At 41.9% G+C, this 24,315-nt stretch overlaps 1 protein-coding gene across 1 annotated transcript in view; it reads right to left on the bottom strand.

The window, feature by feature from the left end:
- Nucleotides 1–1,218: 1,218 nt before the first annotated feature.
- The window catches only part of LOC110931900 (subtilisin-like protease SBT3), a 46,775-nt gene continuing 23,678 nt past the window's right edge, over nt 1,219–24,315 (bottom strand). Inside the window, exons 2-3 of the mRNA XM_035988098.1 lie at nt 1,842–2,549; nt 1,219–1,745 (exon numbers count right to left, since the gene is read on the bottom strand). Coding sequence (XP_035843991.1) covers nt 1,219–1,745; nt 1,842–2,549 — 1,235 coding nt within the window. The remainder of the gene's footprint in view (nt 1,746–1,841; nt 2,550–24,315) is intronic.

The following is a 24,315-nucleotide window of genomic DNA, read 5'->3' as shown; positions in this document are numbered from 1 at the left end:
AGTCTTGTGTGAAGTGTATTGTCGTCTACACAAACGGCAGGCGAGTTCAAAGACATCGAGATCTACTCAGAGCTAGTGGGCTAAGTGCATTTCATGAGCGAAGGTTCAAAGGGTAACACCTACCTATCGTATGCAAAACTCAACTGTCGAGGTTACATTGGAAATTTTAAGTGTTTTGAACAATCTCCATTCATGTGGGGGATTGTTGGGAAAATTAGTGAATGGATATTTAGTTAATTTATAATTAAGTGAAATTATAATTACTAATTAAATTCCATATGTGAAACTCTTGAGTAGAGTTTTATTTCACTTGATTAGCTTTTATTAGAGTTTTATGTCTCTAATTAAATCACTAATTAAGTGAAACTTTTATTAGAGTTTTATGTCTCTAATAAAATCACCAATTAAGAGAAACTCTTCACCACCCACAACTCTTGTAAAAAATGGTAGGTTATGTAACTTATTGGAATGAGAAGAAAACTACAAGAGAAAGATAATATGTATGAAGAATTCTTGGAGAATTGGTGAAGACTTGAACATCCATATGTTGGGAATTATAGAGAGATGAGTTTCTCTACTCGATTCCATCACCTTCGTATCATTATTTTTCCACAAGTTCAAACACTATAATTCTATTCGGTGTAACCTCGGGCGCGTGGCCATTTCCGGCAGTACATACTGCTTCGGCTGTTGTACCCTGGGAGACAGACGCGTCATCTTTAGTAGAGGCGCGGAATCTGTTTTAAGGGAAGCGTGTTGAACACGTGCCTCAGCCATAATCGTCAACATTTGTTTGTTCTTTTTGTAGGAAATTATTGTACAAGAAGACGTGGTTCAAGACCTCGTTGAATCCTACACAACGGACTTAAAACACAACGAACCATACAAATAGACGTGGTTAAAGATCAAGTTGAAGACTTTATCTTTTGAAGATATTGGTTTGAATCGATCGTTTTATTAAATATGTTGTAGTTCAAATTTATTTTCGTTTGAATTTGTACACGGTTCATGTGCTACAATTTCCCAAATGTTTAAAGAGAGTATCTTCATTTTTATTAGTTTTATTAATAAAAATGTGACCCATATCCCACAACAAGTTGATAATTAGTTATTTAGAATTTAGAAGTACTTATGTGCCAATTTCAACTTGTAGAGTTAAAACTCTTTATGCATCTAAAGCAACATGAGCTGCACCTTTTGTTAAACCATTTCTTGATCCTAGGGTAGCCTACCAGCCGTTGCAGATACGATCGGGCTTCTAACGACATGAGTTCCATTCACCTCATACCAGCTTAAATATCCACAATTACCAAAATACCCATAATAGGCCGGAGGAGCATCAGTTATGTCAACATCAACAATAACCTCAAACTTCGCGGTGCTGTATTTCCCTTCAAAAAAGATCGTTGAAGGCTTCACAACAACATTCATACCCTTAGGAGGAGTATCCACCACTGCCCGATACCAAGAACTTGACTTCTTGACATTTGTTAATACTCTTTGAAAGGTGGAACGGGTGGTGTTCGTATTGTTTAATATCAACATGAACGAAGGGTAGTTAAGATCAAGAGTCGCATTCTCACAATTAATTTCTGATTTCTTTCTAATGATTTGGATTTGGTGTTTTGTGTAGTTCATAGCACAGAGATAGTCGATGTAGTCCTGTGGTTGGATGTCATAAACCAGGCCAGGGTCCATGGCTTTGTTTGGGTTAACATGGCCCGCACCGTAATCCAGAGGGGTACCTTGTATTATTAGAGAGCATATAAAGTTAGGGTATATTGTAATTATCTATAATTTTATAATTGATCTTATATTATGAAGTTTAAATGAATATATACCTTGTTCACGGGAGGTCATGTCCATGATTATGCTTCTGTTATTGTCAAGAATATCGGCAGTTGTCATCATTGCGGATCGGATTGCAGCCGGACTCCAATCACGATGGGTTGATTTCAGTAAAGAAGCGATTCCTACGACATGTGGAGAAGCCATGGATGTACCAGATACGAGCTTGTAATCACTAAGTAAATAATCATCTCCAATTGGCGCACTTTTTCTATTTGGTGCCCAAGCAGCCAAGATATAGACTCCCGGAGCCAAGAGATCGGGTTTTAGGATCCATGGAGATCGTGTGTCAGGTCCTCTTGAGGAAAAGTATGCAACTTGTGGAGCTGGTTTAACACCCAACAATGTTTCACCATACTTAACGCTAATACTTGCATTTTTCGTGTTGATTATGTACTTTTTTGACAAATCTCCTACCTTCGGTTTGAGTACGACATACGGTAGATTGAAATCTTTTGGCCGGAGAAAGTTACTGTCGTCTGAAATGAAGATAGCTCCGGCAGCTCCACTAGTTTCTAATTCAGTTTGTGACATTCCATCACAGAAAATGTACTTGCCTTGAACATCTTTGGGATCAAGAGAACCATCATGACAAGCTCCTTTGCTTTTATTTCCATATCCATAGTAAATAGGAACCCTTTCTATCAATAGATTCTGGGGGAAAACAGATTTCCCAATTAGGGTTCCATAGTTTTCATCATCTGGCGAACATCAGTAAAAAAAAAAATCTCAATTTTTAATAGGCTCTCACTATTTGCACACCAAGTCAGGCTATCTGCACAATTAGGGTTTGCATACGCTGCGTATTGATCAATACGCAGCGTATAGGGTTACCTGAATACGCTGCGTATTGGTCACTACGCAGCGTATGTAAGTGGTAGGTACACGACCAGACAGTCAAACCTAGTACCATGTCAAATCAGTCTAACATAGGGTGCGTATTGATCAATACGCAGCGTATGTCAGACTGATTTGACACTGATACGATGTTGTCCAGTGCACGTGAATAAAGTAATACGGTGAGTAGAGAGCAATACGCTGCGTATGGAAGTGTCAGATGAAAGTCTATTTATCCCTCCATTCATATCTGTTACCCATCAAATTCAATTCAATATACCGTGCTTTCTTTTTCATCTTCTTCTTCAGTAAAGAATTGTTAGTTTTTTGTTCAATCTTGTTAAAATGTCATCATTTTGGAAGGATAATTATTTCGGTAATCGCTATTTTAACGACACATGGGGAGCAAATGCTGCCAATGAGGAGGAGGTTGTGTCTGGAGTTTCTGTTGATCAAAAAACACAGTTGCCAGACTTGAACAAGACTCCCACTCCACCTGTTGATGAACCAAATTACCCGGCGCATCAAGTGTATCCAGATTACGGATACGGGTATGAATCTCCGTACGTGCAACCAAGTGGATACGGTGCTGAGAATGCACCTGTTGATGAACCATATTATCCGACGCAGCAATCGTATCCGGGTTACAGGGTATACGGGGATGAAGGTAGATACGGAAGTTACAGTGGATACAGTGGTGAAGGTGGTTACAGTGGATACGGGGGTGAAGGTGGTTACAGTGGATACGGGGGTGAAGGTGGATACACCAGTGGATAAAGGGGTGCAGTTGGATACAGTGGATACGATAGATATGGGGATGAAGGTGGTTACAGTGGATACGGGGGTGAAGGTGTATACAGTGGATATGATAGATCCGGGGGTGAAGGTGGATACGGTGGATACGGAGGCTACGGTGGATACGAAGAACATGGTAGATATGGTTATGAGCCCCGTAACACATCACTTTATGAACCATCTACCCCGGGCAATCCGTTTCAAATAAATGAGGTATCACATTAAAATAATAATTATTATTGTTATTATTATTGTTGTTATTATTGTTAAAATACTCTAATTATTATTATTATTATTGTTATTATTATTGTTATTATTGTTATTATTGTTAAAATACTATAATTATAATAATAATAATAATAATAATAATTATTATTATTATTATTATTATTATTATTATTATTATTATTGTTAAAAATACTATAATATCAAAAATAGTTCCTGAAGTTTCGAAAATTGTCATAAATGGTCCCTGAAGTTTTGAAAATTGATACAAATGGTCCCTGAAGTTTTGAAAATTGACACAAATGGTCCCTGAAGTTTTGAAAATTGACATAAATGGTCCCTGAAGTTTCGAAAATTGACACAAATGGTCCCTGAAGTTTTGAAAATTGACACAAATGGTCCCTGAAGTTTCGAAAATTGACACAAATGGTCCTTGAAGTTTCGAAAATTATAATTATAATAATTATTATTATTATTATTGTTAAAAGACTATAATTATAATAATAATAATAATAATTATTATTATTAATATTATTATTATTATTATTATTATTATTATTATTAGAGTTATTATTATTATTAACGTAACTTTTTTTATTATTATTATTATTATTATTATTATTATTAGAGTTATTATTATTATTATTATTATTATTATTATTATTATTATTATTATTATTATCATTATTATTATTATTATTATTATTATTATTATTAGAGTTATTATTATTATTAACGTAACTTTTTTTTAGCGTTTCATGTCTCTAACTGATTTGAAGAATTGGGTACAAGAAACGGGAAAGGAGTATGGTTGATCAAAAAATATTGGCGGTACTACTGGGATGGTATGGCTTGTGTAGTTCTTGAAGTTTCGAAAATTGTCATAAATGGTCCCTGAAGTTTTGAAAATTGACACAAATGGTCCCTGAAGTTTTGAAAATTGAACAAATGGTCCCTGAAGTTTTGAAAATTGTCATAAATGGTCCCTGAAGTTTCGAAAATTGACACAAATGTAGGTCCCTTGTCGGAGGATGACGAACCTCAAACCTTGTTATACTAACCCACTAGCGAGTGCGGAATCCAAGCTAGCAAGCAAACCGGGATGAGACAAGTATGAAGCACAACACACAAGGTTCACCGATTAACACCAATGTATTAATACGTATGAAGGTTTCGGTTACAAGTACAATGTTTACAAATCTAACTTGCAAACTCTCAAGTGTGTGTGTGTGGTTCGGACAGAATGCTCTCAGCTCTATCTTTTTGTCTGTCTCTCTAAGTGTCTCTATGTCTAAGTGAAACACAACACACTGCATGGGTATTTATACCCAGCCCATGATGTCTGGTCCGAAGGATCCGATAGATGGTCCGAAGGATCATCTATCGATGACAAAGCACTCGAAGGATCAGCAGGGACCTCGAAAGATCACCTTTCGAGATCTATCATTCGAAACATATCTTTCGATGAGATCGAAGGATCCACATTATCCTTCGATCTCTTATCCTTCGACACAGAACATCTTTCAACATTTTACAAACTATTGTCCAAGTCAAACCGGAGGATGGTTTACTTGGTCAACTTACAACACTAATCAGGACATCGTTTACATCGTGACCGAATACAGACAAAGTACAGACACAAGTGCACCAACAAACTCCCCCTTGGCTGTAGCTTTGTCTTTATCTTCTATAGTTGTAGACTCGTCTCGAACTTCGATGGTCTTTGGTCTTCGAGTTCTCAAAACTCTGATGTCCTTTCAAGTCTTCAACGTCGGAGGATCTTCAAAGTCTTCACGTATTGAAAGCAGAGAGTGTATCAACAAACTACCCGTATCATGTAGGAAGTGTGTTGACAAACTCCCCCTTAACATGAGCTCCCCCTTGAGTTATGCTCGTGAATGACTTGATCTTTATGAAGTGAGATCCTTGTGGTGTTGATGGTGGCCAGCGGCAACTCGATCATCTTCATCTTTTGAGCGCCTTCTCGTCGTGTCTTCATTCCAAAGCTTGTCATCGACCATATTCTCCTAGCCTTTAGAATCTGCACATGCAAGAAATCTAAACGCGTAATGAGAACAACTGCTTGGAATAGTTAATATAACCAAATGACACACGAATGACCATGTCATAATCAAACACCGTCCGACAGTTTGAAAGTTTAATAAATTTGTCAATTTTAGTTTTAACTTTCAAAACTTGCAAATTTTGACCGTTTATGAAGATTTAGTCAAATCGGTTTTCGTTCAGGTTTCAGGTAACGAAGACTTGAGTTCCAACATCGTACGATCGAAAATAAGGTAGAAATAAAATCTTTTTGGCTTTTACAAAGTTTATATTAAAACACGCCTAAAATCTTTTTGGTATTTTTGAAATTAAAAGACAACAATTTAAAAATCCTTTGAATGTTATCAAACGACATCACCGCTAATGTCGTGCTGATATGCACCAAACGACGAAACTGTTTAAAGGAAAGCAATAAAAGTTAAGCAGTAAATAAATAAATATATACAAACATTCTTTTTGCGAGTTTCGAGGGTAAGAGAATCATATCAGTGTACGGTCATGCCAAAACACTCTTGTTGTTCAGTTAGTTAACATTAAGATAAGCATCCTATAACAATTATCGGTATTGTTGTCCACTTAAGCTCAACTTATCAGATGTAATCATGGCGAGAGGATACGTTAAGGTATGATTTATACTTACCGACCGGTGTTCATCCACATCACGACACATTCCCGTATCAAGGTATGCACGAGAGTTCATCTTACCGGTGAGTATACCGATTATCATCTGTTTGACCGTATATGATGTGAGATACTCACTTATTTTGATTTGAAAACAAGTCCTATGTGATATAATCACTTATTGAAGAGGAACTTGATTTTCATATGCATGAGGGCACAGGTGCAAGTCCGCGAACAGGTCAGTACTTCCGTACAGCAGAGAGACGAACTTGACACCCGGATAAATGTGATGTTTTATCACTTATTTGATTTGGACATGTGATTGTTTATCACTTATTGAGGTCGAATGCAGTATGTAATATGTACACGTATGTATAGTATCATGGAAGATCTAGACTTGCGTCCCCGTTATTTTTCGGTAAAAGATACAACCATGATACCCAGATGATAAGCAGCATAAAGACCGAATATCTCAGAACCTCGGCAATCTATCAAACGAAATTTCGGTACTAAGACCATATGCCAATGAATGGTTCCCACCTGGTCTTCAGTCGATTTAATATTTATATCACCCTGCACACTTTAAATGATTGTGAGCCTACCGATACATCTTATATAGAGCTGCTTATCGTTTTTCATTTAAGGTTTAAAGAGGTTTGGATAGACCACTGATGTACTATCATTTTCTCTTTTGCTCGCCAGGAAACTCATTTTTGTTTTTCTATTGTTTTTGTGTTTTTGAAATTTTTCGATGTTTTTGGATTTTCCGATTTTTGGATTTACTCCCCCTAAAATCAATAAACTAAGATAAATTTAAAAGACACAAAGATATTTACAAAAATGATTTTCCGATGTTGGTTTTACTCTTGCTTGACCTTAATGCCGTTTACCAATAACAAAAAGTCAAATCTTGATTTGTCAAATGCTTTGGTAAATAAGTCGGCACGTTGGTCATCGGTGTGGACCTTAACAACATCGATTAGCCTTTTCTCAAAGCAATCACGTATGAAGTGATATTTGATTTCGATGTGTTTGGTCTTTGAGTGCTGCACAGGATTTCTAGTGATATCTAAAGCAGCAGAATTATCAACGTAAATAGGAGTAGTTAGGAATTCAAAACCGTAGTCCCGCATTTGTTGTTGGATCCAAAGAACTTGGGAGCAACAACTTGAGGCAGCAATGTATTCAGCTTCGCATGTTGATGTAGCGACACACGTCTGCTTCTTGCACTGCCATGTGACTAGGCGATTTCCTAAGAACTGACATCTAGCCATTGTGGATTTACCGTCGATTTTGCATCCGCCAAAATCAGAATCACTGAAAGCTACCAATTCAAAGTTATTATCCCTAGGGTACCACAGACCGGTGTCAGGGTACGCCTTCAAATAACGAAAAATCCTTTTGACAGCTGCAAGATGTGAGGCCTTCGGGTTAACTTGATATCTGGCAAGCAGGCACGTTGGGTACATTATGTCTGGCCTTGATGCTGTGAGGTACATAAGGGATCCGATCATTGCGCGATAGTTTGAGGGGCTAACAGCTTCTCCCTTCAAGTCAGGAGTAATTCCGTGATTTGTTGGCAATGGGGTACCAATGGGCGTTGCATCAGACATCTGGAACCGGCTCAAGATGTCACCAACATATTTAGTCTGATGAATGAATATCCCAGACTCTGTTTGTTGTACTTGTAGGCCCAAGAAGAAGGTCATTTCCCCCATAGCACTCATCTCGAATTTATCCTGCATAATGCGCTCGAATTCCCTACACAAGACATCATTAGTAGAACCAAAAATAATATCATCAACGTATACCTGGACCAGAAGAAGATCTCCATCTTGTTCTTTGATGAAAAGAGTACAGTCGATAAGACCTCTACGAAAACCGTTCTCCAGCAGATAGTGTGATAAGGTTGCATACCAAGCTCGCGGTGCTTGATGTAGACCATAGAGAGCTTTGTTGAGCAACCAAACCCGATCGGGATGGATAGGATCTTCAAAACCTGGAGGCTGTTCGACATATACCTCTTCTTCAACCACACCATGTAAGAATGCACTTTTCACGTCCATCTGATAAACCTTGAACCCTTTGAAGGACGCATAGGCTAGAAAGATTCGAATTGCTTCGAGACGTGCAACGGGTGCATACACTTCGTTGTAGTCGATCCCTTCAATCTGACGAAAACCTTGAACGACTAAACGTGCTTTGTTTCGGATAACAACTCCGCGGTCATCCTTTTTGCATTTGAAAACCCAACGGGTACCAATCTTCTTGTATCCAGCAGGTTTCTCTACTAGTTTCCAGACACCCAGCTTCTGGAATTGTTGCAGTTCTTCCTGCATTGCTTCAACCCAAGCATTATCCTTCAAGGCTTCTTTCCACGTTCTTGGTTCTTCTTGTGAGACATAACACGCGAAGGACCAATCATTTTGTTGCCCGGATTCTCGAATAGCTGCATACAAGCCTGCATTGTTGTTGTTTCGCAACATGTTTCTTGTTTGAACGCCACTTTGCACATTTCCAATGATGTTTTGTTGAGGATGGGTATTATGAATCCTTGTTTCTGGATTATCTGGAACTGGAACATTTATACCCAGGTTGTTGAGATTAAGATCAACAACCAATTCAAGGCCCGGAATTGACGAAGAGGATGATGCAGTAGCCTCAGCTGTTCTATGGGCATCCACTGGAGGTGTACCCTCTGAAGTACCATGAACTGCTGTTGTTGGAGCTTCTTGATCTGCATCTAGAAATTCATCATCCTCTGAAGATTCGTTCAATTCGTTTGCATCATGAAAATCCTCATTGTTGAGAGTATTATTGTTCACCGAAGAAGATGGTTCTTGATTAACAAGAATTGGACGAACCACCGGTGAAACTGTTGCATTGTCACTCTCGAAAAACATCCTAGCCGCAGCATTTTCTTCAACGGCTTCAACGTTGATCGAATTGAAGAAGTCATCGTACTCAAACATCCAAGGTTGACCCGGATTTTTGACTGGCAAGGTGTGCCTTTGTACTCTGACCTCAGACCATTCCTCGACCCTTTTAGTCTCTAGATTCCAGACTCGTAAGTTAGGGGTGGCATACCCAAGAAAGTAGCCATCAATAGCTTTTGCCCCAAACTTTCCATTAGGATCGATGATTGTGCATGGAGCTCCAAACGGTTCTAGATAAGACAAATCTGGTTTCCGTTTTTGAAGAAGCTCAAAGCAGGTCTTGTTGTGCCTTTTGACTGTAAGGACTCTGTTCAATGTGTAACATGCAGAGGCCACAGCTTCAGTCCAGAATGGAATGGGCAACTGTGACTCTACTAACATTGTCCTAGCAGTCTCGATCAATGTGCGGTTCTTACGTTCAGCGACACCATTCTGTTGAGGAGTATAAGCTGCACTAAACTCATGTAGAATACCCTTTGAAGTGCAGAACTCCGCCATGGAATGATTTTTAAATTCAGTACCATTGTCGCTACGTATCCGTCTAACCTTCAACTTATACAAATTCTCAATCTGAATGATCAAGTTTTTGATAATGCCAAAGGTTTCACTCTTGTGTGCCATGAACGCTACCCAAGAAAATCTAGAATAATCATCTGTAATCACGAGGCAGTATTGATCACCCCGAATACTCTTGTGCTTGACAGGACCGAACAAATCCATGTGCAAACGTTCAAGAGGAACTGCCACCGTGTTGATCTTCTTTGTAGGGTGCTTCTTCTTTGTTTGATTTCCTTTCTGGCACGAAACACAGACGTCTTGAAGATGGAAATTTTTGAGAGGAACTCCATTCACCAATTCATTTGAAACCAAATGATTCATTTTGCGCAAGTGAATGTGACCCATTCGTCTGTGCCAAGAGATAGTGTCTTTTTCTGTGGCTTTGGAAACGAAACAAGTTGCTTGTGCAGACGTAGTAATAGCTTGGCTCATGTCAAGGACGTACAAATCATTTATCCTTGGAGCCGACAAGAGAATCCATTCTTTTGGAATTTTGAAGCCCGGCTTCAGCACATAACATCCATTAGCGTCAAAGTGTACTGAGAACTGCTTGTCACAGATTTGAGAAACACTAAGAAGATTGTGATCAAGTTGTTGCACAAAGTTGATCTTGTCAAAGCTGACAATCCCGTTGGATATCATTCCTTCACCCGTTATATATCCACCTTTATCTCTAGCAAAAGCAACATAACCTCCTCTAATAGATTTAACGTCGTAGAGAAGCTTCATGTCGCCTGTCATGTGCCTGGATGCCCCACTATCAACAATCCAATGACTACTGACAGTTCCTCCTGGAACACCCTGCACATGAACTCAAATGAATTAGTTGGAGATGGGGACCCAAGCCATTGTGGTCTTGGGTCTTCCATTTTCATCAATGACAATAACTTCTTGTCTTTGATGGTTGGTGAATTGTGATGGTCCCCCTGATTCAGTAACCGATTTAGGTTTCCAGGTCTGTTTTGTTTTACCAGTGTCTTTCTTTAAAATTTTAACTTCTGAATTGTTTGAAGTTGTAGAATTTTCTGGTTTTACAGCAACAGATTGTTTTTGAACCACATCGGTTTTAATTGCTTTTTCAATCTTCTTGACCTGTTGGCGTTTATGTTTCTTCTCCCTTTCTTTTGCAAGGCGGGGATCTTGTTTTACAGAAACAGATCGCTTACGGTCATTGTGGTCACGGGGAACATCAACCTTTTCTTTTTGCTTATGAAGATATGGACAATTTCGAATAATATGTGCAATTGTTCCACATTCAAAACATGATCTTCGTTCTACAAACCCCGAAGTATCATGTGATCGCTTAGCCAATGATGTTGAACTTTGTGAACCCGAGGTACTAGGCTGTGAACTGTTTTGTTCATTTCTTTTCAAAACAGTAGCTTTCTTGACAAAATCTAAGTTAGATTTATTTTCAAAAGTCTCAATTTTATCCGTTCCCGTCGATTTCACAAAGTTAACATTTTTCTTCTTCTTTTGATTCGGCTTCTTTTGGACTTGAGCCGGTGATTTTCCTTTAGGCTTGGTGTGATTTTGCTGTTTTGGCACTGTTGGTAAATTCTTGTTGCCAAATTGTTTTCGAATTTCAGCCTTTGGAATAGGAGGACACTGTGTAACTGTAACACGTGGTCCTGTCTTTCCCAAAAACTTACTTGTCGAATTTTCAAAGACTTTACAGATTAAGGATTGATTAACATTCTTAATGGGAAAATCTTTGTCTGAGTAAATTTTATCATCACCAACTAGAGTGTACAACAAATTCACACTCTCCGGCTCTTCTGCAGATGAGGACTCAGTTGCAACAGTCTTAGCGGGTTGAGCAGGAGGATCACATAGAATATGATTCTCAAGAGGTATGTCCTCATTTTTGGTTACCGCATCAGACTTTGCTGGGACAGTATCATCAGATTCATCATCAGAAGAATCAGCATCCTCAATCACAACTGGAGGATCTTGATTCTGTTCAGCACTTACAAATGTATCTGCTGACACATCTGAATCTGAGGATACTTCCTTTTGGTATCCGAGTCCTGCAGCAAACTCCTTAACATCTAGAGGCACAGAAGGTTCAAATAACACTCTGTCCTCCTCATCTGGCATGGCATCATAATGGTGTCTCACAGGAGGTGGACATTTCTTATATCCCAAGCACGTCATGTCCCTTTTCTCCTTTTGGACATCAATGATGTGATCCAACACATAGCTAGAACTCAAATAGCTATCCAGCTTGAGTTGGATTGCCTCACTTTCCGTTTTTACACAGACCATTTCTTTTTGCATTGTCTCAAGACGAGAGATATACAAATTAATGTCCGTTTGTTTTCTGGAAACCATTTTAGTCAATTCAGTTTTATCTTTCTTTAATGTCTCAATCATTGACTTAAATTCTTTTTCATGGTTTTCGTAAAACATGTTGGCTTCTGTGCATTTGGAAAGGTCCACAGTCAATTTCTGATTGTGGAGAAAAGTCACATCATACTTTTCTTGCAAAGCGTCATGCTTACTTTGCAAGTCACTCAAATTCTCATTCACAGTAGTATGTTTGTCTTGCAAGTCAAACAAACTAGCTTGTAAAGCATCATGTTTGTCTTGCAACTCAGACATACTTTTCTCCATATCAGCACATCTAGCATGCAACCTAGTACATTCATCACAATTAACAGCAGTGGGTTCATCGACACATACCTGACTTGATGAACCGTCGACATTAGCCATAAAGGCTGAATGGAGAGACGACGAAGTATAAGCAGCTTGATCCACCAGAATAGATCTTCTTTGAGCTTCTGCTGCAGCTTCCTCCAAAAGTTCATCAATATCTGCATCGATTGTTGCATTTGATGTCTCACCCACATGATCATCACCAGAATTGGATGATTCTTCATCAACACTCCTGCTGTACCCAGAAGAGTCTTCATCTTCAGATGATTCACCACCACTGGCAGAAGATTCTCCACCACTGGCGTGAACTAGCTTCTTCACAACTTGAGCAAAACAAGCTGTTCCATCGGGAGCATCACCACCCAACTGGATTGACCAGTCACAACCTTCATCCACCTGAACCGCAAGTGCCCGGTTGGTTTGGTTGTTGACGGGTACCAATGTACGATCATTGTTTCTGTTCTGCTGGTTGCCTTGGTTTCTAAAGGGGTTTTGATTCCCGTGCTGTGCTGGCTTTGTACATTCCCGTTTAAAGTGACCCCGTTCACCACAGTTGAAGCACTTTACAGCCTGCTTATCGAACCCATACTTGGTGTCTCGCTTACTTTCCAAGCTGGTTCTGCCAGTACTTTCAATCCAATCCTTTGCTCTTCTCACAGCACTCGCAAAGGCCCACTTGATGTCCATCAAGTCCATCTCTTCTTTATCAATCTGCCTGTAATCTTCTTGTGTCAGATTAATGTTGCCAATCTGACCTTCTATTAACCCACAGTACGCGCTCACTACAGTGTTAAGCAGCTCCATGTGTTCCTTAGCTACTTCTACACTGATTTTAGAGAAGCTTGACGTGTCGAGCTGTACGGTACCTGGCTTTGATTGTTGACCAGCAGATGATGTTCCTCCATAACATGCACGTTGTGTTTGAGCAGGAGGAGGAGGAGGAGGTGGCTGTATTGGATTTCCATACATGTCTGTGGTAGGAGGTGGCTTTACAGGAACTTGCACCGGATTGCCATACATATATGTGCTAGTGACAAACGCTGTTTGCAAAGGAGCATGTGGACCTGTTCTTGCAGACGAAGTATTGGAAGTTCCACAATACATTTCAGGATTTTGTGGCAATGGAACTCTCTTCGCCTTTAATGTTTCCTCCTGATCCTTGTTTTCCAGAAGCTGCACGAAGTCGTTGATATTTGTAGTTTTCAACACTCCGTTATACTTCAGGATTTCCAAGAAACTACTCCATTGGGGAGGCAAAGCATCAGCAAACTTTTTCACCACTTCCGCTTGAGTCGTTGTCACACCAAAATTATTCAACTCAGTAAGCAAATGATAAAACCGACTTGTCATGTCTCCCAAAGACTCCTTATCTAAGCACGTGAAACAGTCGAATTCTTTCTTGAGCAGATCATGACGCAATTGACGTGTTGCTTCATTCCCTACTCCCCTGGTTTTCAAACCGTCCCACAACTTCTTTGTAGTCTTGAAGCTGACAAACTGATGATAGATGTCTTTGCTTAACGCCTGAGTGAGAATGGCGTAGGCTTTCTTTTCCAGATCATATATTTTCTTTTGATCTTCTGGAAGATCGGCAAAACTAGCAGTTGTTGAAGCGGCGACTTCGATAGCTTGATCAAAATCTGTGGTGAAACGTATCCACAGCTCTGTATTTTGACCCAAAACATATGTACGGAATCTATCAGCCCAACCCGGATACTCGTTTAAATGCATCAGCTTTGGAGGTCGATTCAAACTTCCTGTTTCGCTTTCGCTCAGTAAGATACTTTGGATACTCGGAGTTTGATTCGATACCAATGCCCATTGATTTCCCTGAGAAGATGTCGATACCGGAGACTCGGCCCATGAAGGCGATAGACTTGTAGACGTGTATTTTCCACTGTCTGGCGCCGGTGTACCCCACCATGAGGGAGTGACACCAGAACTGGTATATTTTCCACTGTCTGGGGCAGGATTCCACCAATTCGGATTCATGATTGATAAGCAAAATAAATGCTAAGTGAATATTCCGAAAGATCACACACAGCCGAAGGATCCTGTTCGAAAGATCTGAAATCACAGAAACTTGTTAACAATAAACAGACCACAATCGAAAGATCAAATCTTGTTCGAAGGATCAACAGTGCTCGAAAGATCACTGTTGAATCTCGAGCAATGATTTCGAAAGATTCAAGAACTCGAAGGATTCACACTTTGAAAGATCCTTATCTTTCGAGTTAAATCCTTATCTTTCGGACACCTGTCTTTCGAATAGATTCCTTGATCGAAAGATATGTTTCAGACTTCGAAGGATGGGTCGAAGGATGACAATCTTTCGAGCCTTCCTTGATCGAAAGATAGTCTTTCGATGTCAAAAGATATCTTTCGAGAGATTCTGTGTGACAACTCGTAATTCCGAGCCTAGTTTTTTTGTAACGTTTGTAAACATGACACGACTTTATGAACTTGGTTAAATTATTGAATGCCATGATATTATGATGTGTAATTATGTGAACCCTGTGAATGATAAATGTTATGTGCTAAGGTGTTACATGTATGTATGTTTGAATAACCCGAACCACACAACTCCCACAACCCATCGCACAACATACACGGCCCAAGGGCAGCCCGATCGATTGGGCTCGGCCCACTCCCTCTATGCGCGAATAACTATAGGGGCTTGGTTAGTTTTCTCATTTGTTACCAAAACCCTAACACACACAAGAGACCTAGCTCTCTTTCTCTCCCTCTCATTCGCGAATCAAAGGGGCGGCCAAACGATTCCCTCTCGTCTCGGATCGATCGGTTAGTGTTGATTATGTTTTAGAAATTGAATGATGATATTGTTGCTTGTTTTGATTATATGATCGCATGATTTGAAAGATTAGGAATGTTTGATTAAGCTTGTTCGAATCGGCCGAATGTTGTGATCGGACATGTTACATAATCGGGTTGTTTGCAAGTGATGCTTGATTCGTTGTTATGATTCTGTTTCGGATTATTGAATGTTTATACTAAACGGATAGCAATGTAATCGGCCGAACAGGTTAGTTAATCGGCCACCATGTAACCGGCCCTTATGTAATTGATTGTGAATTGATATCGATTAGTATGATTGATAGTAAAATTTGATATTAGGGTTATGTGCTTTGGCTTTGGAAATCTTAGTTTGATCGATGATGTGCTTAGGTCGATCCGTATGAATGATATAGCGGTGTTCTTGTTAAATTTTGTTTCGGTTAGGTTCATATGAATACATGATAAATTGCTTGTTGATCGAATAATTGTCACGTTTGAAACCGATAAACTGTTGGAACCGAACTGTTTGATTTCCGGATATAGTAATCAACCGCACGAATGATCAGCCCGCACGGACCAACAGTCCGCACGAACTGACTGTCCGCACGGACTGACAAACCAAGTGAATCGGACGGATGGTCATCCGCACGGATTGACCATCCGGACGGACTGCTAAAATCGCACGAACTGTCACCCGGATGATAGACCACTCGCACGGATTTCCATCCGGATGGACCAGTGGCCATCCGCACGAAGTGCCACCCGCACGGAATGCCCATCCGGACGGATGGGTTACCCCTCGCACAATTTGATTAGTTTTGTTTGGGCCATGATTGGTATGCTTGCAACTTGTTTACTCTGTGTAACCCTACGTGCTATACGTGAATCGAACCTGACTTGAATAAATGCATGATAGGACGTGATTGACCATTACTTGCTACCTGTTCACTTGTGTATCTGCCGAGCAAACCAAGGTGAGTTCACACAGCCAAGGCATGGGATTCCCGGGTTGGGAATTGGGTTGGATATGATGAAATGGAATGATTACTCGTACTTACGCATATACCAGACTATAGACCATCGTCCTCAGGTTAGTCAGGACACGTTACGTAAAGCCTACGTAACCCAGTATGTTTGCCATTGTCTCCCGGGTCGGGAGGACACGTTACGTAAAGCCTACGTAACCCAATACCTTCTACTGGCTTCCGGGTCGGAAGGCCACGCTACGTAAAGCCTGCGTAGCCCCCACGCGTACCACTGTCCTCGGGGAAGGGCACGTCACGTAAAGCCTGCGTGACCCTGTACGTTTTCCTGTTCTCGGTAAAGAAGAACACATGGTCGGAAGTTAGTCTAGTAAGTACCATAATGAGAAGCCCGTTATAAAGGATAAACGTGAGATTTCCTCACCAATAAAATACTCTTGCTTGGGAAGCCTTATCAGATGAACTTACGCATGATTATTACAAACTTATTTCCTGTGAACTCGCTCAACTAGTTTGTTGATTATTTGCTGCATGCCTTGCAGGGCCTTAGGTATACTAGGAGCTTGCACCAGAGGAGAGGCGGGTCGTTGTGGACAAGAACTCGTGAATGCTTATTAAATACTTTTACATTCACACCTTGATACTTATGATTTGGGTTTCGCATTTAATGCTTCCGCTACTTAAACAGTGTTTGGTTTTGAACACCAGTTATGTCTTGATTTTATTAAATGCTATGTTTGATATAATTGGTGGCTTGATCCTGGTCATGTCACGCCTCCAAGCGGTGGTGCTCCGCGTGTGGGATTTTGGGGGTGTGACAGATTGGTATCAGAGCCATTGGTTATAGAGAACTTGGTTTTAATATGGGAAAACGTTTTTATTAAAACCGGACTATAACCAGAACAGTGCTCTCAACGATCCACAACGACGCTTCGCTCCACGTGCAAGACTCGACATCCTAGGTAATAAGGTTATGTTTATTGCCTGTATGCTAGAATTGTTTAGAACTTTGCTCGCATTACGCTTAGATACACATGCTTTGATTTCATGAGGACACCTATATGCCTATACTTTTCTGTCATCGCCCCATTCGCGAACCATTCTTACCCATGCTACTTGTTACAATGAAGATCATGTCTGGACACATTAGCATGACACAAGCCCAGCTAGAGGCTCTCGTACAAGCTCAAGTTGCTGCGGCACTTGCAGCCGCACAAGCAGGAGGTATATCCTGTGGTTATAGTACACACTAGGATCTTTAGATCCAACACTCCTAAACTAGCCCTTGTAATTAAACCTTGTCCTATTCGTACACAATAGGTCAACCAACACAGCAACCAGTCTGCACTTTCAAGAATTTCATGGACTGTCGTCCAGGTACCTTCAGCGGCACGGAGGGAGCGGTTGGACTCCTCCATTGGTTCGTAAGGCTCGAAACTGACTTCGAGGTGCATGATTGCCCTGAGTCTCGTAGAGTAAAGTTTGCTTCTAGGACACTCGAAGGTGCTGCATTAACCTGGTGGGAAGCACAGGTTCAGATATTAGGGCTGGCAGCTGCTAACGCCACCCCCTGGAACGAGTTTAAGGACTTAATTAAGGAAGAATTTTGTAGTCGAGAAGACATCCACAAACTAGAGGAAGAGTTCCTCAACCTACAGATGGTGGGGTCTGAAATTGAAGTTTATACAAGGAGATCAAACGAGTTAGCCACATTTTGTCCTACTATGGTAGACTCTCCCACCAAGCGCATCGAACTGTATCTCAAGGGTCTAGTGCCCGAAATTCAGAGTCTTATGACCACAGCTAACCTTGGCACTATCCAGCAAGTCACTCGACTGGCTCATCGTCTCGCAGACCAGGCTGTAGAACAGAACAAATTACCGAAGCGTGCTGAGTCTGATACTGCACGTGCTTCTAGAGATAACAAACGCAAGTGGGATGAAAACCAGGGCACGGGATTGATTTTGGATGACTACTATTGGCACGGACAGCAGTTTACTAGTAATCATGGGCAGAGAAGATATCTAGGAATTCACCCATGGTGCAACCATTGTAACAGACACCACAGTGGACGGTGTCGCAAGGAACGATGTCAGAGATGTCTTAAGATTGGTCATGAAGCTAAGGATTGTCGAAACTCACGTCCTGTAGGCCAGGAACAACAGCCTCAAGCCCCACAGGCTCAGTGGCAGCAGCAAGGTTTCAGAGAATGTTTTCAGTATAGTACAGAGGATCACTATGAGAGACGTTATCCACAATTGAACTGGAACCAGAACCACGACCATGGAAGCAGGAACGGCAATGGGGCTAACAGCGGGAGGAACAATGGAAACAATGACGCCCACGACCGTGTGACGGGGATGGGACAGGGTGATGCAAGGGACGATCTTAACGTAATAATGGGTAAGCTACTTCTTGTTGACTCTTATATTACTATATTGTTTGATTCGGGTGTGAATATCAATTATATGTCCTTGAAGTTAGTCAAATGATAAATCATACACCAACTCCCTTGAACACCCAACGTGTCGTAGTGTTAGTTATTGGTAAAGTCTAGAAGCTACACTTAGTTCAGGGTTGTAATCTTATCCTCGCTAGTCAGACGTTCCCTACCGACCTCATTCCTATAGTTCTGGACAGCACCTATAGCTCATACACCGTACCGCTTAGCTTCAACTGAATTGGAAGAATTGTCAAAGCAGCTACAAGAGCTCTTGGAAAGGGGCTTCATTCGTCCAAGCTCTTCACCTTGGGGAGCTCCAGTACCTTTCGTGAAGTGGAAGGACGGTACCTTCAGGATGCGCATCGACTACCGTAAACTGAACAAGGTGACGGTGAAGAACCGTTATCCTCTCCCACGTATAGACGACCTATTCGACCAGTTGCAAGGGTCGTGCTACTATTCGGAGATAGACTTGAGGTCAGGGTATCATCAGCTGAGAGTCCGGGATGAGGACGTCTTCAGGACAGCCTTCAGAACCCGTTACGGACACTACGAGTTTCTCGTCATGCCATTTGGGTTAACGAACGCGCCTGCTGTATTTATGGATTTTATGAACAGGGTGTGCAAACCCTATCTTGACAAGTTCGTCATAGTTTTCATCGACGACATTTTGATCTACTCCAAGAGTCAGGGGGAACACGAACAACATCTTCGCCTTATTTTGGAACTCCTTCGGAAGGAACAGTTGTACGCCAAGCTTTCTAAATGCGACTCCTGGCTTCGTGAAGTCCACTTCTTAGGCCATGTGGTAAACAGGGATGGGATCCATGTCGATCCGTCCAAGATAGACTCGATCAGAAACTGGCCTGCACCGCGTACGCCGACGGAAATACGACAATTCTTGGGTCTGGCAGGTTACTACAGACGGTTTATTAGAGACTTTTCGAAGATTGCTCAGCCGCTTACGCTACTGACACAGAAGGGTGTTACCTATCACTGGGGAGAGCCCCAGGAGACTGCTTTCCAGCGCTTAAAGGATAGACTTTGCAGTGCACCTATCCTCTCATTGCCAGAGGGCACAGACGACTTCGTGGTTTATTGTGATGCATCCATTCGGGGACTGGGATGTGTGTTAATGCAGCGCGACAAGGTTATCGCTTACGCCTCTCGTCAACTCAAGGTTCACGAGCGCAACTACACGACGCACGATTTAGAGCTGGGAGCTGTTGTATTCGCGCTTAAAATATAGCGACACTACCTGTACGGTACCAGGTGCACGATTTACACCGATCACAGGAGTCTCGAGCATATTCTTAAGCAGAAGGATTTGAATATGCGTCAACGACGATGGGTCGAATTACTCAACGACTATGAATGCGCTATCAAGTACCATCCAGGCAAAGCCAATGTTGTGGCTGACGCCCTCAGTCGGGAAGACACTCTACCACGGCGCGTGCGAGCGCTACAGCTTACGATTCAGTCTAGCCTTCCAGCACAGATACGAGCTGCTCGGACAGAAGCATTAAAGCCCGAAAACGTCAAGGCTGAAGCCTTACGCGGCTCAAGGCAACGCATGGAACAAAAGGAAGACGGCGCCTACTATGTAACGGGCCGGATTTAGGTCCCACTTTATGGCGGTTTACGCGAACTTGTAATGGATGAAGCTCACAAGTCTCGCTACTCGGTACATCCAGGGTCGGATAAAATGTACCACGACATCAGCACTACTTATTGGTGGCCTAGTATGAAGGCCCACATTGCTATGTATGTTGGAAAATGATTGAGCTGTGCGAGAGTCAAGGTCGAATATCAGAAACCAGCTGGTCTACTTCAACAGCCTAAGATACCTCAGTGGAAATGGGAAGAAATTTCCATGGATTTTGTTACGGGTTTACCTAGATCCCAGCGTGGGAACGATACGATATGGGTCATAGTTGATCGACTCACCAAGTCTGCACACTTCCTGCCGATTAAGAAAACGGACAAGTTCTCCACTCTCGCAGACGTCTATCTTAAAGAAGTTGTTTCGAGGCACGGAGTGCCCACATCTATCATTTCGGATCGCGATGCACGATTTACGTCAGAACTTTGGCAAGCGATGCACAAATCTTTCGGCTCACGGTTAGACATGAGCACAGCATATCATCCTCAGACGGATGGGCAGTCTGAGCGAACGATCCAAACTCTCGAAGACATGCTTCGGGCATGTGTTATCGACTTCGGCAACGGCTGGGAAAAGCACCTCCCTTTGGTGGAGTTCTCGTATAATAATAGCTATCACACCAGCATTCAAGCCGCTCCATTCGAGGCATTGTACGGGCGTAAATGCCGGTCACCACTCTGCTGGGCAGAGGTGGGAGATAGGCAGATCACGGGTCCAGAGATTGTTGTGGACGCCACAGAAAAGATAGCACAGATACGACAACGCATGGCGGCAGCACGCGACCGTCAGAAAGCCTACGCGGACAAACGTAGAAAGCCATTGGAATTCGAGGTCGGGGACCGGGTTTTATTGAAAGTTTCACCCTGGAAGGGTGTGGTACGTCTTGGCAAACGGGGCAAACTGAATCCGTGATACGTCGGACCATTCGAAATTATAGAAAAGATTGGCAAGGTAGCCTACAAGTTGAATTTACCAGCTGAACTCGGGGCAGTTCACAATGTCTTTCATGTATCGAACTTAAAGAAGTAAATCTCATCATTCCTTTTAAGGAACTCACGATCGACGAGCGGTTGCAGTTCGTCGAGGAACCAGTGGAAATCACGGACCGGGATGTGAAGGTCCTCAAACACAAGCGAATCCCGCTTGTCCGAGTTCGTTGGAACTCCAAACGTGACCCAGAGTACACCTGGGAACGCGAAGACAGGATGACAGAAAAGTACCCCCAGTTATTCGAAACCAGTGCCACCACTACTGAGGCCGAAGCTACTACTTCGGAATTTCGGGACGAAATTCCAGATCAACGGGGGGAGGATGTGACACCCCAGGAAAACCAGTGAACGATTGAACTTACCTAGCTTCCTCAGTGAGTGCATACCAAATTTCGGGACGAAATTTCCAATTAGTTGGGGATAATGTGACAACTCGTAATTCCGAGCCTAGTTTTTTTGTAACGTTTGTAAACATGACACGACTTTATGAACTTGGTTAAATTATTGAATGCCATGATATTATGATGTGTAATTATGTGAACCCTGTGAATGATAAATGTTATGTGCTAAGGTGTTACATGTATGTATGTTTGAATAACCCGAACCACACAACTCCCACAACCCATCGCACAACATACACGGCCCAAGGGCAGCCCGATCGATTGGGCTCGGCCCACTCCCTCTATGCGCGAATAACTATAGGGGCTTGGTTAGTTTTCTCATTTGTTACCAAAACCCTAACACACACAAGAGACCTAGCTCTCTTTCTCTCCCTCTCATTCGCGAATCAAAGGGGCGGCCAAACGATTCCCTCTCGTCTCGGATCGATCGGTTAGTGTTGATTATGTTTTAGAAATTGAATGATGATATTGTTGCTTGTTTTGATTATATGATCGCATGATTTGAAAGATTAGGAATGTTTGATTAAGCTTGTTCGAATCGGCCGAATGTTGTGATCGGACATGTTACATAATCGGGTTGTTTGCAAGTGATGCTTGATTCGTTGTTATGATTCTGTTTCGGATTATTGAATGTTTATACTAAACGGATAGCAATGTAATCGGCCGAACAGGTTAGTTAATCGGCCACCATGTAACCGGCCCTTATGTAATTGATTGTGAATTGATATCGATTAGTATGATTGATAGTAAAATTTGATATTAGGGTTATGTGCTTTGGCTTTGGAAATCTTAGTTTGATCGATGATGTGCTTAGGTCGATCCGTATGAATGATATAGCGGTGTTCTTGTTAAATTTTGTTTCGGTTAGGTTCATATGAATACATGATAAATTGCTTGTTGATCGAATAATTGTCACGTTTGAAACCGATAAACTGTTGGAACCGAACTGTTTGATTTCCGGATATAGTAATCAACCGCACGAATGATCAGCCCGCACGGACCAACAGTCCGCACGAACTGACTGTCCGCACGGACTGACAAACCAAGTGAATCGGACGGATGGTCATCCGCACGGATTGACCATCCGGACGGACTGCTAAAATCGCACGAACTGTCACCCGGATGATAGACCACTCGCACGGATTTCCATCCGGATGGACCAGTGGCCATCCGCACGAAGTGCCACCCGCACGGAATGCCCATCCGGACGGATGGGTTACCCCTCGCACAATTTGATTAGTTTTGTTTGGGCCATGATTGGTATGCTTGCAACTTGTTTACTCTGTGTAACCCTACGTGCTATACGTGAATCGAACCTGACTTGAATAAATGCATGATAGGACGTGATTGACCATTACTTGCTACCTGTTCACTTGTGTATCTGCCGAGCAAACCAAGGTGAGTTCACACAGCCAAGGCATGGGATTCCCGGGTTGGGAATTGGGTTGGATATGATGAAATGGAATGATTACTCGTACTTACGCATATACCAGACTATAGACCATCGTCCTCAGGTTAGTCAGGACACGTTACGTAAAGCCTACGTAACCCAGTATGTTTGCCATTGTCTCCCGGGTCGGGAGGACACGTTACGTAAAGCCTACGTAACCCAATACCTTCTACTGGCTTCCGGGTCGGAAGGCCACGCTACGTAAAGCCTGCGTAGCCCCCACGCGTACCACTGTCCTCGGGGAAGGGCACGTCACGTAAAGCCTGCGTGACCCTGTACGTTTTCCTGTTCTCGGTAAAGAAGAACACATGGTCGGAAGTTAGTCTAGTAAGTACCATAATGAGAAGCCCGTTATAAAGGATAAACGTGAGATTTCCTCACCAATAAAATACTCTTGCTTGGGAAGCCTTATCAGATGAACTTACGCATGATTATTACAAACTTATTTCCTGTGAACTCGCTCAACTAGTTTGTTGATTATTTGCTGCATGCCTTGCAGGGCCTTAGGTATACTAGGAGCTTGCACCAGAGGAGAGGCGGGTCGTTGTGGACAAGAACTCGTGAATGCTTATTAAATACTTTTACATTCACACCTTGATACTTATGATTTGGGTTTCGCATTTAATGCTTCCGCTACTTAAACAGTGTTTGGTTTTGAACACCAGTTATGTCTTGATTTTATTAAATGCTATGTTTGATATAATTGGTGGCTTGATCCTGGTCATGTCACGCCTCCAAGCGGTGGTGCTCCGCGTGTGGGATTTTGGGGGTGTGACATTCTGACACACTGACGCTGATGTGACAGGTTGGTGAAAAGGTGATGGGTTGGTAAGTCAACTTTCGGCAAGACGGTATGTGCAGGCCTAACTTTCCCACCAACTTTGAAAAGGTTGCCCAAAAAGGATAACCTTATCCTAAAACCAGTCACCGGAACTTTAACCGGAATTTTCGCCGGAAAACACAAAGACACTTAAAAACAACTTTTTAAGTTACCCAACCCAACCTTGAACACTCCCGAAGGTTTAGAAACCGTTTTTCAGTTTAAAAG

This window comes from Helianthus annuus, chromosome 3 (assembly GCF_002127325.2).
Source record: "Helianthus annuus cultivar XRQ/B chromosome 3, HanXRQr2.0-SUNRISE, whole genome shotgun sequence".
Taxonomy (NCBI): Eukaryota; Viridiplantae; Streptophyta; class Magnoliopsida; order Asterales; family Asteraceae; genus Helianthus; species Helianthus annuus.
Note: the sequence above shows the minus strand (reverse complement) of the source record. Positions and strands in the feature narration are given on the sequence as shown.